Raw genomic sequence first — 12397 nt, forward strand, 5'->3', positions numbered from 1 at the left:
TAACACATCTGCATGGAAATGTTACTTTCCTTGTACAATATGCTGTTTCCTTTGCAGAAAATACTGTTTTTTGCACAAAATAGCCATGTGTGAATTTTGCGCAGAGTGAATCTCAAACGGCAAAAAGAGGCTTTGGAATTAATTCCTTGCAGCAGAAAGCAAATGGCCGAGGAGAAGGTTAATCATTGATCCAGTGAAATGCTAAGATAGTTCAATGCCATTTTACTAGACTATTTATTTAAAGACTCTTAAGAGTTTCCTATTTCAAATGAACCCTTGGTTAATTAGAAAACAACAACATGGTGTAGTAGTTTGAGCCTTGGCTTGGGCCCTGGGAGAAGAGGGTTTGAATCCCCACCAGGCCATGGCAACCCAATGGGCAATCGTGGGCAAGTCACACTCTCTCAATGGGTTAGTGGCTCTTTTACCTGGGTGTTGTTCTTTCTGTAAATGTTGGGTTTTCAAAGGCACAGCCATGTTAGTCTGTGAAATCAGTATGTAGAGAGGTCTTTGAGCACCTTTGAGAGTTAAGACTGAAGTCTACATCCTACAAAAGCTCATGCTCCCAACTTCTTTCTTTCAGTGAGTCTCAAAGGTGTTACACGATCTCTCTGCACACTGATGGGTTTTTAGTTTGTGTTTTTCATCTCTTTTGCACTGTGAGCATATTTGTTTGATGTTGTCACCAATAAGCCAAATAAATGCAACATCAGATGTAGGCAATTGCCGTGGCTCCGAGGGCCAATGTTGAAACACACCAGAAGGAGCAGACATCTTTATCAAACCCAAATACTTTCCCCTCAACCCTCCTGTCATTTCAGGATCTGGTGCCTTTCTTATAGACTGTTGTTCTTGTCTCTGCAGGCCATGTGAAGCCTCTTTGGATTTTCCTGATGGATGCCAAGCCAAACCTAAGCCAAGACTGCGGTTGTCTGCCCTACCATCCTCACCAGAAAAGGTAAATTAAGTCCAACAGGGTCTCAAAAAGTTCTATATGGCTCAGGTAGGGGCTATTTGGCTGACTGTATCTCCCTGTATGAATCGGTCCAGGCTGTGAAATCACCAGGAGGTGAATCCATGGTCCTTAATGTGTGATGTGTTTTAGTATTACAGTAGTCTAATTCTATTTCAATGCTCACTTTATCTATGTTTTTACTTACACTGAGAGCCAGTATGGTGTAGAGGTTTGTGCATAGGACTGGGGCTTTGGAGATCGGGGTTCAATTCACTGCTTGTACTTTAAAAAAGCAACTTCCTTCTCGTTTCTGACATGAAGTATTGGTTTTTCCTTTCAGAGGTCCAGTCTAGAGGATATGTCCCCAGCAGACAGTGGTGTCGGAATAAGTCCATTCCCAGTTATAAGAGGAGATCCGCCAGCATATGACAAAGGTTTGCTTCTGTTTTTTAAAGTTAGGCTTGGGGTTTTTAATCTCCAGCATATTCTCAAAGAGTGATCAGGTTTCCAGATCTCAGGAACTGGCTGAGGAATCTCAGGGCAAGACTACTGTCTTGAAAATGAGTATATGGTGGTTGTCAGAACTCAACACTGAGCTTAAATAGAGCACTTTCCAACAGTCTTGCTGCATACTGCCATTGTGAGGCATAGAGTGTTCTAGATCTTTGTTGTTGATGTATGCCTTCAAGTCATTTCCAACTTATGGTGACCCTAAGACCATAGTTTTCTTGGTGATATTTGTTCAGAAGAGGTCTGACATTACCTTTCCCTGAGGCTGAGAGAGTGTGACTTGCCCAAGGCCACCTATCAGGTTTCATGGCAGAGCTGGGGATCAAACCCTGGTCTCCAAAGTCCCAGTACAACACTCAAACCACTACGCCATGCTGGCTCTCCCTAGCTCTTATTCAAAAGTCTGTGTCCTTAGTACTCTGGATATACATTTAATACAGAGATCCTCACCAACAGCTCATGCAGCTGGGTGACTGTCTGATGTGGTTGAGTAGCACCACCGAAATAGCTGTGGTTGCAAAGTGCTTCACCAATAGAATCATGCAATCTGCCTAGTCAGTGGTCATGTTGGGTAGGGAGATTATAGGAGCTGTAGCCCAAACAGGTAGCTTTTCCAAGCTCTGACTTCACCTTACAACTGCAAAATAACAGGGGTTGCATCTGCGCTGCTCGAATAATGCAATTTGGTACTGCTTTAACTGCCATGGCTCAATGCGGTGGTATCCTGGGATATATAGTATGTTGTGGCACCAGGGTTCTCTGAGAGAGAAGGCTAAATAGCTTACAAAACTACAAGTCCCAGGATTCTCTCGCATTGAGCCATAACAGTTAAAGTGGCATCAATACTGCATTATTTCTGCAGTGCAGATGCAGCCAGGGTTTTCCAGGAAGTGTCTGAACTATTCTGTTTTTTGTCCCAGGTAATGAAATATCCATTGCAACCACTACACAGCTTTCTGAAAAGGATCTGGCTGATTCCTCTCACTCCGCTGGAGGGGATGTTCCTGACACTGGAGGAACCATCCCAAGTCCCACAATAGAAGATCCAGCAGTTTGGCCACATGCAGAAGTCAACACTTCTAGCAAGATCCCAGTCAGGAGGAAGTCTAGCAAAGGACTGTTTGGTCCCAGCGTGGATCTGGTTGATGGAACTGAGAATGCTGAGTTTGGCCTATCTAAGCGGGGATCACTGAAGACCTCTATACTGTCCCCTCCAGGAGGGGAAAACGGCCGCTGTGTGAAGCAAGGACCCAACTATACCATCTCCTCTAGCAGCAACAAAGACGAGGAGATGGGCCTCGATCGGGAACATTTCAAGAACTTGAAGAACTTTTGGGAGAAGGGCGGCGAATCTCTCTTGGCGAATGACGTGTCTGAGCCAGTGCCAGAAAAAGCTGGTGTCACCGAGGTCAATGGAAGGCCATTGCGACTGAACCGGTCCCTCTCTGTCCAAAGCCAAAACAGTGACGAGAAACTCAGTTCTCATGTCCACTCCAGAGCCAGAGTCCCCTGCAGAAAGCCAGTTGTCTTGTCTTCCAGCGAGGATGAACCCAGTTATATAGCACACCCAAGGAAAGGGTCAGGATCTGGCATCCCCAGATCCACTTACGGGAGAAGCAAAGGACCAGCGGCTCGCAACAGCCTTAGTGATGGGAACGGGAAGCGGTCTCCGGTGGAAGAGGAGAAGAAAGTGCAGCGTTTCACAAGGCGATCGAAGCTGCCGGTTCGAGTACCTTCAGTCAAAATAGAGACTCCTCCAGCGGAGTGGACGGGGATCTTTTTTGAGCCGGAGACACCCTCCGATGAGTTTGTCATGGCTGAAGAAAGCAAACATAAGAGGGATTCCTTGGCTGGTAGGGTTCAGATATTGATACAGTCTGTACCTTCAGAGGACATGGATAAAGCTGGGAGCTCAGAGGAAGGACATGTGGACGTGGACACTCAAGAAGACAACCTGGAAACAAATGGGATGCAACCTAAGGAGGAATCTCATCCTTCTGCTGAAGGTCCCTCACAAAATGGAGCTTCTAGCGAAGTGGGAAATGTAAAGGAAACTCAGGAATTGGATGCTTCTGTGCCTTCAGGTACTGAGGGATTATTTTGTTGTTGATGAAAAATAATTTCCTGCTAGCTAGTATCAAAAAGAACCCTGCAGGTATAACCCAGTTGCTGAAGTAGATGCATTCCTGGGCCATTACTTCTCGAACAGGATATTTGGTACCAGAGGCAGAAATAACATGAAAGGAAAAGGTTTAGGTTCGTACACCGCCAAAGATAAGAGCAATGTGTTTTGACCAGTGTTTTTATTCAAAACTAACAATATGCACATGCAAAATGAAACAACCAGATCAAGTAAGGCCAGCTCCTGCTTCTATCTTAGTCTCAAAGGGGCTACAAGATCTCTATGCATCTTTCTTATGATTTCCTTTGATGACCAGATTTATTGTTGTCGTTGTTGTTGTTGTTGTGTGCCTTTAAATAATTTCTGACTTATGGTGACGTTAAGGCGAAACCATCATGGGGTTTTCTTGGCAAATTTAATCAGAAGGCGTTTGTCATTGCTATGCTCTGAGGCTGAGACAGTGTGGCCAGGTCTCCAGAGTCCTAGCCCAATATTCAAACCACTGCCTCATGCTGTTTCCTTACAGAGTCATAGAGCTATGCTTTTTTAAGAGTCTGGGGATAACTGGTGAGGCAAACGTATGTGTTTTCCCACAGTCTCTCTACCTTGATGGATACCTTTATTTATTTGGGGTTCCCCTCACCCCAATAAATGAATACATAAGTCAATTTACTTTTGATGCAAAACTTGCAGTTCCCTTGGACCACCTTCCTTCCGTGGCCCTATTTTGGCTTCTCTAACAATGGAACTCACAACCTGAGCACTAGAAAGGAAAATGATGTGTGATGTCTGTGACACACACTGCAGACTTATGGCGATCCTAAGGGGGATTTCTGGGGCTGAGAGAGGGTGACTCACCCAAAGTCACCCAGTGGGTTTCCATGGCCAAGCAAAGAATCGAACCCCAATCCTCAAGAGTTGTAGTCCAATGCTCAAACCACAACACCATGCTGGGTCTCGCTGGGTATTGCATGTGTCTTGGTTCACACTCTGTGCATTTCAGCTGGCCTTTGTGAGTGTTTCTTCACACATCTGAACATACAAAACAGAGAGCTAATACACAAACCCATGCACAAATGTTTCAAAATGTGGTTTGTAGTTTGAAGGGTGAGAGGCTTGTAGATTGCAGAAAGAGAAAACCCAACAACCCTGAAGCCAGAACACCCAGCTGTGTACACAGCTCCCTGGACCACAAGCCATCCTCTTTAACTCAAATAAACAAAGAGGAGAAGAAAAGTTAAGGGGCAGAAATATACACACATCCTGTATAAGCTTTGGTAACCATCATGTATAATCCAAGCCTGTTTGTTCTCATTGTGTTCCAGAGGGAAACCAGTCTCCCGTTGCCAGGAAATTACTGCGCGCCAACGGCTACAGTCTCACAAAGAGCATGGTGAACCTTTACACAACCACAGAGAGTAAGTGAGCAACCTACCTCCATCTGCTGGCCTGGCTTTGTTGTTAGCATCACCTTTCACAAGTTACATGTGTGTGTGTAGATACACACACACACGCACATACACACAGAGTATCATTTAATAAGTGTGCAATAGCACTAGGCCTTTACGAAGGGTGCTGTGATGGTGAAGTCCAAATAATGAATAAAAAGACACCATAATACAAGCCAGAAATTTGCATTTGCATACTATGTAAGTCATGTATAAGTCAGGAAATTTGCATTTGCATAGACATACTGTATATACTCATGTATAAGTCTGGAAATTTGCTTATATATACTGTGTATACTCATGTATGAGTCTAGAAATTGCGGTCAAAAATTGACCCAAAAACCCTGAGTCGACTTATCTATGGGTCAATGTAAATACTGTACTTTGACTCTTATAAAGAAAAGAAACGATCCCCTGGTGAAAGGCAAGAATATCATCTATCCTGGACTCCCCTCTATTCTCTCATCGATCCAGCTTTTGATATGAGCCCAAACAGTTATGCCTCCTGGAATTTTGTAAGTTCTTTGGGATCATTTGCCATTGCCTCATCCTTTAGATCCTTTGTTACACACCTCTAAGTTTTACTCTTGACTTATTGACAGGTCATATCAAAATCCATCATTTTGGCCCCAAAACCCATCCTCAATTTATAGATAAGGTTGACTTATAGTCAAGCATATAATGTAATATATATATATATATATATATATATATATATATATATATATATCCATCCTGTCTTGGAGATGGGAGCCAAATTCACTTATGTTTCATATCTACATGATGCTCATAGCCTGAAAGTGCATTTAATCATGTTGCACACAAAACAAAGTTTGCGTATGTTGAACCATCAGAAAGCAAAGGTGACACTATGTCAGCCACCCATGAAAAAAGGTTTGATTTTTGGAGTATTTTGGATTTTTGAATTCCAACCTGTAGTCATTTTGGCAAAGGCATAAGTTTGGTTTTAACGACGAGAGGGAGCTGAATCCTTTCCTCTTTATGCAAGCACTAAACAGAAATGAGTGTCTTTTAACTACTGTAGTTGTGGCATCTGTGCATCTTATTGTACTATTGCAGTACAGGAAAGTAGATAACTTTAAAATATATATGGAGTCTTATGCATTTCAAAAAAATGGTTTGATTTCTTGCAATCTCTTTGTGTTGTGGCAGATAACTACATCTGCATCATTCCCTTTTCAGGCTTCAAACTATTATTATTATTATTATTATTATTATTATTATTATTATTAACCTTTATTTATGAAGCGCTGTAAATTTACACAGCGCTGTACATGCAATCTTTTTAGTTAGATGGTTCCCTGCCCTCAGGCTTACAATCTAAAAAGACATGACACAGAAGGAGAAGGGAGTGGTGACGGGAAAGGGTAAGAGGTCCAGCAGTTCCTCTCAACCTCCGAGGCCTGGACCAAGGCAGATGGACTGAAGGGAGGGCTTGGCTTCAAAATGGAAGGTTAATCATTTTCCAGGGAAAATACATACTCACAAGTAGGATAATACATATACAGAACATAGCAATACAGGAAATGGATCGATAAACAGCCAACAACAGAAGATCAGATAGTAAGCGACAATTATGCGATGCCTGGGAAGGCTTCTCTGAATAGGATGATTTTCAACTCCGTTTTGAAGCTGGTTAAAGAAGTGATGGCTCTTCCTTGTGGAGGAAGAAGGTTCCAGGAGTGAGGGGCAGCAAGTGAAAAGGGGCGAATCCGGGATGGGGCAGAGGAAATCCTGGGCTGGGACAGCAGACCTTGACTACCAGAACAGAGGGCCCTGGTGGGAAGGTGAAGAGAAAGAAGGTCTGATAAGTAAGGAGGGGCCAGTCCATGGAGGGCTTTGAATGTCGACAGCAGGAGCTTATACTGAATGAAGAAAGGGAGGGGGAGCCAGTGAAGGGATGCCAACACAAGAGAGATGTGGTTAGAGCGGTGGGTGGAAGTGATAATGTGTGCAGCTGAATGCTGGACAGAGATTAAAGGACGGAGGTGAGAAAGAGGAAGCCCAGCCAGGAGGACATTACAGTAATCAAGTCGTGAGATCACTAGGGCATGGACCAGGATCTTGGCAGTAGAGGTGGAGAGATATGGTCGGATTTTGGCAATATTGTACAAAAAGAATCTACAAGCCTTGGCTGTGGTCTGGATCTGAGGGATACACGACAGAGAAGAGTCAAAGATAAAACCAAGACTGTGGGCTTGCTGGACTGGTTGAATAGAAATGTTGTCCACAGAGACAGAAAAGGAGAGTTGAAGGGTGTGCTTAGGAGGAAAGACAAGAAGCTCCGTCTTGGACATGTTGAGCTTCAAACTATACCCAAGGATAGGAAAACCTGCCCATGTTGTTTTCATTGGTTTCTGACATTCTGCGCATTTTGAACCTGTCTCAAGTTGCAAAACTTTTTAGCTTTCCCACTTTGGAAATTCCTACACATTTTGGTCCCCGATGTCTATGATTTTATGCGTTTTCCCTATTGATAAAAGTGTGCTTACGTTCAGCTTTCTTCAAATATATGCATATTTTGCTGCTGTTGCATGCAGCTATTTGTGCATTATTTCCCAATGAAAAAGGAAAGGTAAAATCTGATACTCATGGATCTTTCCCAATGATGAGAACCCACAATCTATGTATGTTACGGGTATCAGCATATTTGAAAACAACTGGGGGTAAATGGTTTAAAATGCGTTTCCTGAGTGTTAGCAAACCATAACAAGGAGAATCCTGGACTGGCAAGATTTTTTGCATTTTGAGTTATTATTCTACTCAAAATTTGCAAGTGTTTGTGGGGGTTTTTTGTTTTTGCAGAGAGGTAATTGCAAGAAAATATCTGTATTTTGCATAGAAATACAATGTGTGAATTTTGCACAGTATAAGTCCTATAGTACAAATAGTCTTCAAAAGCTGCACATTTATTGACAGCTTCTTCACTTTGGGGGAAAAGACATGGATAAAATTACTCCTTTAAGGAGCAAAAGTATGCCCTTTCATTCATAGAATTGCAGACCATTTTTGGTCCCCAAGTACAAAAAATCTTCTCAAAGTGTGTTTTGTTTCCCTTTCTTCTCTCTAGCCTACTCTAAGCCTCAAATGCTGACCCACCAATACCTTGAGCCTGAGAGAGCCAAAGACCTCAGCAAATCCAGCCCTCTCCTCCTTTCAGAGGTAAGACCTGCATGGTTTTATATTTGTTGATTCTGCTTGGTACTTCTGCAAGTTGTCCAGTCTGTTCTTTTGAGGCAAGGGTCTTTTTGAAAGCTCTGGGGGTAGATGCAAAGCACCCTTGGCTCATTCATTTAGTTTCCATGGGAAATGCAAAGCAGCGCATGCACAGACACTTGGCATGCGGTATGCATGAGGCTGGTCTTGCAAGCAAACAGACTCAGCTTATATCCAACCTGTCTTCCAAGAAGAGCAAATCGGTGAACATGATTTTCTTTCCTTCCTCCATTTTATGTTCCTAATAACTCTTGAGGAAGGACCCATGCTTACTTTATGAAGTCTTGTGTCTGAGTAGGGATTTCACCCTCAATCTCCATTCCTACGTTCCAACCATTAGGCCGTCCTGCTTCTTGTAGAGCTTCTTCCGCAGCAAAGTTTTAATACCGTTTGGTTTGATTTGCAGACAGAGTCGGACACTGCCTCGGAGATCAGCTTCCAGTTCAACCGGCACAAGAAGTCCCCAAGTGTGGGCAGCCACTCCTCAGATATGGCCTCCGTCTCCTCCGTAGGTACCCCAGCGTGTCTCTTCCTCCAGAGCCTTACCAACCCTGAGTCCTTCGAGACATTTGGGCCACCAGCTCCCATCAAATCCCTGCCCATTGGCTACCAGCCTTTTAAAAAAGGTTTCATTAAAATACACCCAGTAAACAAAATAATCTAAAATGTTACATCAATAGAAACTGTCATGACTTAGCCTCTATCTTAAGGATCTGGACCAGTTCCAGTGGATTTGTCTTCCTTATCACAAGAGTTTGTTGTCAGAATGTCTGACCAGACATGGAAAAGGGATTGGGGAGGTCTCACAGTATTCAGTGTTGCATTTACAAATTCAGTAAAGTTGTAATCCAACTTTCTTGAAACCTGACCAGAGGAAACCTATTGGAGGAGAGATTGAGAGCTCTAAGTCTCCTGACTGTGACTGTCTTTTCTCATCCCTGTGCAGGTGAGTGGAAGTGTCCTGAGCGTATATAGTGGCGATTTTGGGAGTGTCGATGCCCAGGGACTGGTCCAGTTTGCCTTGGATTATGACGAGAAAAACCGAGAATTCCAGATTTTTGTCTCCCAATGCAAGGACCTGGCGGTTGTGGACGAGAAGAAAGTCAGAACAGACCCGTAAGTGAAGTTTAAAATGCTATGACAATCCACACCACAACATTCATTTAACCAACACTTATGAGGAATCATTCTCTAGAATCTAAAATCTACATTAACTGCATTGTCTAGAACAGTGGTTCTAGATTTCAAAGATATTGCTGTGTCAGTCTGTGGAATCTATAGGTAGAGAGATCTCAAAGGTGCTACAAGATCTCTCTACCTAGTGGTTCTAGATGACAGTGGTTCTAGAAACTTTAATCCTCCAGGTAGTTTGGACTTCAACTCTAGCCAAGCTGTAGATGAATTCTAGGAGCTAGAGTGCCAAACATCTAGATCAGTGGTTCCCAACCTTTGGTCCACTATTTGTTTTGGACTTCAGTTCCCAGCCAACTTGGCCAACAGTAAGGAATTGTGAGAGCTGAAGTCCAAATCATCTGGAGGACCAAAGGTTGGAATCAATGGTCTAGAGAGGACTAAAGACTGAGAACCATTGATCTAAAATCTACAGTCTCTAAATTATCTTCTGTGTCTTTCTTAAAAAGTGGTGCCCAGCACTGTATGGATTCCCTGCACTTTCCCTAAGTGGCCTCAAAAAAGCCCATCTGAACAGGCCATAGACTTCTTCCATAAGAGGCTTAGTTTTGGTTTATGTGCCAGAGCCTGGCTTATCTTGAATGCTCATTCAGTGGCAGTCTCTTATCCAGGTACGTCAAGACCTACCTTCTTCCGGACAAAGCACGGATGGGGAAAAGGAAGACCTCCGTGAAGAAGAGAACCATCAGCCCCATTTACAATGAAGTGTTGCGGGTAAGGATAGAGACAAGTTAAGGTCTAAATCCAATTTTCACACGGACGGAATACAAAATCCTCACCGGCCTAGCAATGTGTTTTACTATATTTGTAACTTGCTGTTCTATGGATTGTTGAATGGTCCCCTATCCAAGGAATTAACCAAGTCTGTGCCTGCCTGGTTACATCAGTGATAACAGCATCCAAAGCACTCAGTGCCAAAGAGGGGTTATCCCTAGGAGAAGAGGAATATGAAAGAACAGAGAGACAGTGTGGTGTAGTGGTTTGTGTGTTGGATTTGGATTCAATGACCTGACGGCACAACTGCGGCAACGGCGATGAAATCACAAGCTGCTGTTTTCTTCCTTTGCAGTACAAGATAGAGAAAATGGTGTTGCTGATTCAAAAATTGAACCTCTCCGTGTGGCACAACGACCCTTTGGGGCGGAACAGTTTCTTGGGCGAGATCGAAGTCGACTTGGCCGGCTGGGATTGGCAGAACAATAAACTGAACTGGTACATGCTCAAGCCACGGGTGAGTGCCTTTCAGGGATCTCTTGCCTAAGGTAGATTCATTTATAGGGGGGAAATGTGTAGACATTTGGATTGACAGAAAAAAATCCAAATGTGAGAAAGCTGATGGCTTTCAGAGGCTTCCTTTTGTTCTTGCTGTGCAAAATCCGATCACCAGCCGATCTGAAATCTCTTTCCATGTGTGTGCAATTGATACCAATTGGAGCCTATTCTCTTTCAGAGTCTGTCGGCCATCAACTGCGTAGATCACCGAGGAGTGATTAACCTGTCCATCAAATATGTCCCCCCAGGAAGTCTAGGTAAACATAAAGACCGAAGTAGATTGCACATGGCACGCATACACATGTGCTACACCATTCTTGACTGCACACCACCACACCTTCCATCTGTTTTATTTAACCTATGAATGAATATTTCTTGCACGATTAATTATTTCTGTTGCAATTAATGCAAGGTCGCAAGACTCCTCCATCCGGGGAGGTCCACATCTGGGTGAAAGACACCAAAGACCTTCCACAACTACGTCCCTCAGGAGTGGACTCCTTTGTTAAATGGTATGTGTGCTGCCTTCCAAAAAGATGCCCATAACTGATAGAGCAGGCTATTTTCTCAGCCAGTTGTGATTCCTAAAGCTAATATGGTATTATGGCTAAGAGAACAAGAGAGCTATCAAGTCCCTGCTTTGAATTTTGACTGTCTTATAATCTCATTAAGCAGACTAAGATATTTCTTTGTCAACCTCAGTTCTTCCATCTACAAACTATGTTGATAGTACCAATAAAGGTCATATGGAGCTGTTTAATGGTAGAAAGCATCATGCAATTGTTGGTTGTTGTTGTTGTTGTTGTTGTTGTTATTATTATTATTGTCATAGTGCAACCAGAGAATACCTGAAGAAACATGCAAATAAAGATCGATTGATTTTCCACGTAACATGAAATACCACTTTCTTCTTTTTTCAGCTATGTCCTTCCAGATACAAGTAAGAAGAGCTACCAAAAAACTCGAATTGTCAAAAGAGACTCAAATCCTGTCTTTAATCACACAATTGTGTATGATGGGTTTCACACCGAAGATCTGAAAGATGCATGCGTGGAGCTCACCGTGTGGGATCATGAAAAGTTAACCAACCACTTTCTTGGAGGGATCCGTCTGGGACTTGGGACAGGTAACTGATTTGCTTGACTGCATCCTTTCATTTTAGTTTAGACACGGAACATAGCTGCGAGTCCATAAAATACAACTATAGATGTGTTGGCATCAAATTGTCAGCCCTGGTATGCATTTTCCTGAACGAAAAAGGCTTTTCTTTGGCTGGACTGAAAATTAGATTTACTATCTATTTACTGCAAGAGTCTATCCAAATTTTGTTACAGTCACCAGTAACTTGGAAGGCAAAACATGAGGAAGGCGAAAAGGAAAGCTAATACCTCTTCATCTCCTTACACAAACTGAAAGATAACAAATGAGTGTAACAAAAGTAGACAGACTCTTGCAATAAATAAATGAATCTAATTTTCAGCATATGCCTACGTATACTGACCAATCTTGAGCAGCTTGAAAATACAGAGAGCAGTCCTTATGTTGCTAGCTAATGGGGCACTTTCCATGGCCCTACAGAAGGTGGCATGTCCATCTGAACCTCTGGAGATGGGCATTGCAGAATGTCCTTCCTTCGGCCATGTCCTTGCAGAATGTCCTTCC

At 43.0% G+C, this 12397-nt stretch overlaps 1 protein-coding gene across 4 annotated transcripts in view; it reads left to right on the forward strand.

The window, feature by feature from the left end:
• Positions 1-12397, forward strand: part of LOC121937031 (synaptotagmin-like protein 2) — a 30610-nt gene that overhangs the window by 13839 nt on the left and 4374 nt on the right. For all 4 annotated transcript variants that reach the window (XM_042479843.1, XM_042479845.1, XM_042479844.1 and 1 more), the window contains 12 exons: positions 865-958; positions 1296-1389; positions 2386-3549; positions 4913-5005; positions 8127-8218; positions 8679-8780; positions 9219-9388; positions 10075-10177; positions 10533-10694; positions 10914-10992; positions 11148-11247; positions 11656-11861. In XM_042479843.1, the coding sequence (XP_042335777.1) occupies positions 865-958; positions 1296-1389; positions 2386-3549; positions 4913-5005; positions 8127-8218; positions 8679-8780; positions 9219-9388; positions 10075-10177; positions 10533-10694; positions 10914-10992; positions 11148-11247; positions 11656-11861 (2459 nt within the window). The remainder of the gene's footprint in view (positions 1-864; positions 959-1295; positions 1390-2385; positions 3550-4912; positions 5006-8126; positions 8219-8678; positions 8781-9218; positions 9389-10074; positions 10178-10532; positions 10695-10913; positions 10993-11147; positions 11248-11655; positions 11862-12397) is intronic.

This window comes from Sceloporus undulatus, chromosome 7 (genome assembly GCF_019175285.1).
Source record: "Sceloporus undulatus isolate JIND9_A2432 ecotype Alabama chromosome 7, SceUnd_v1.1, whole genome shotgun sequence".
In the NCBI taxonomy this organism is placed as follows: Eukaryota; Metazoa; Chordata; class Lepidosauria; order Squamata; family Phrynosomatidae; genus Sceloporus; species Sceloporus undulatus.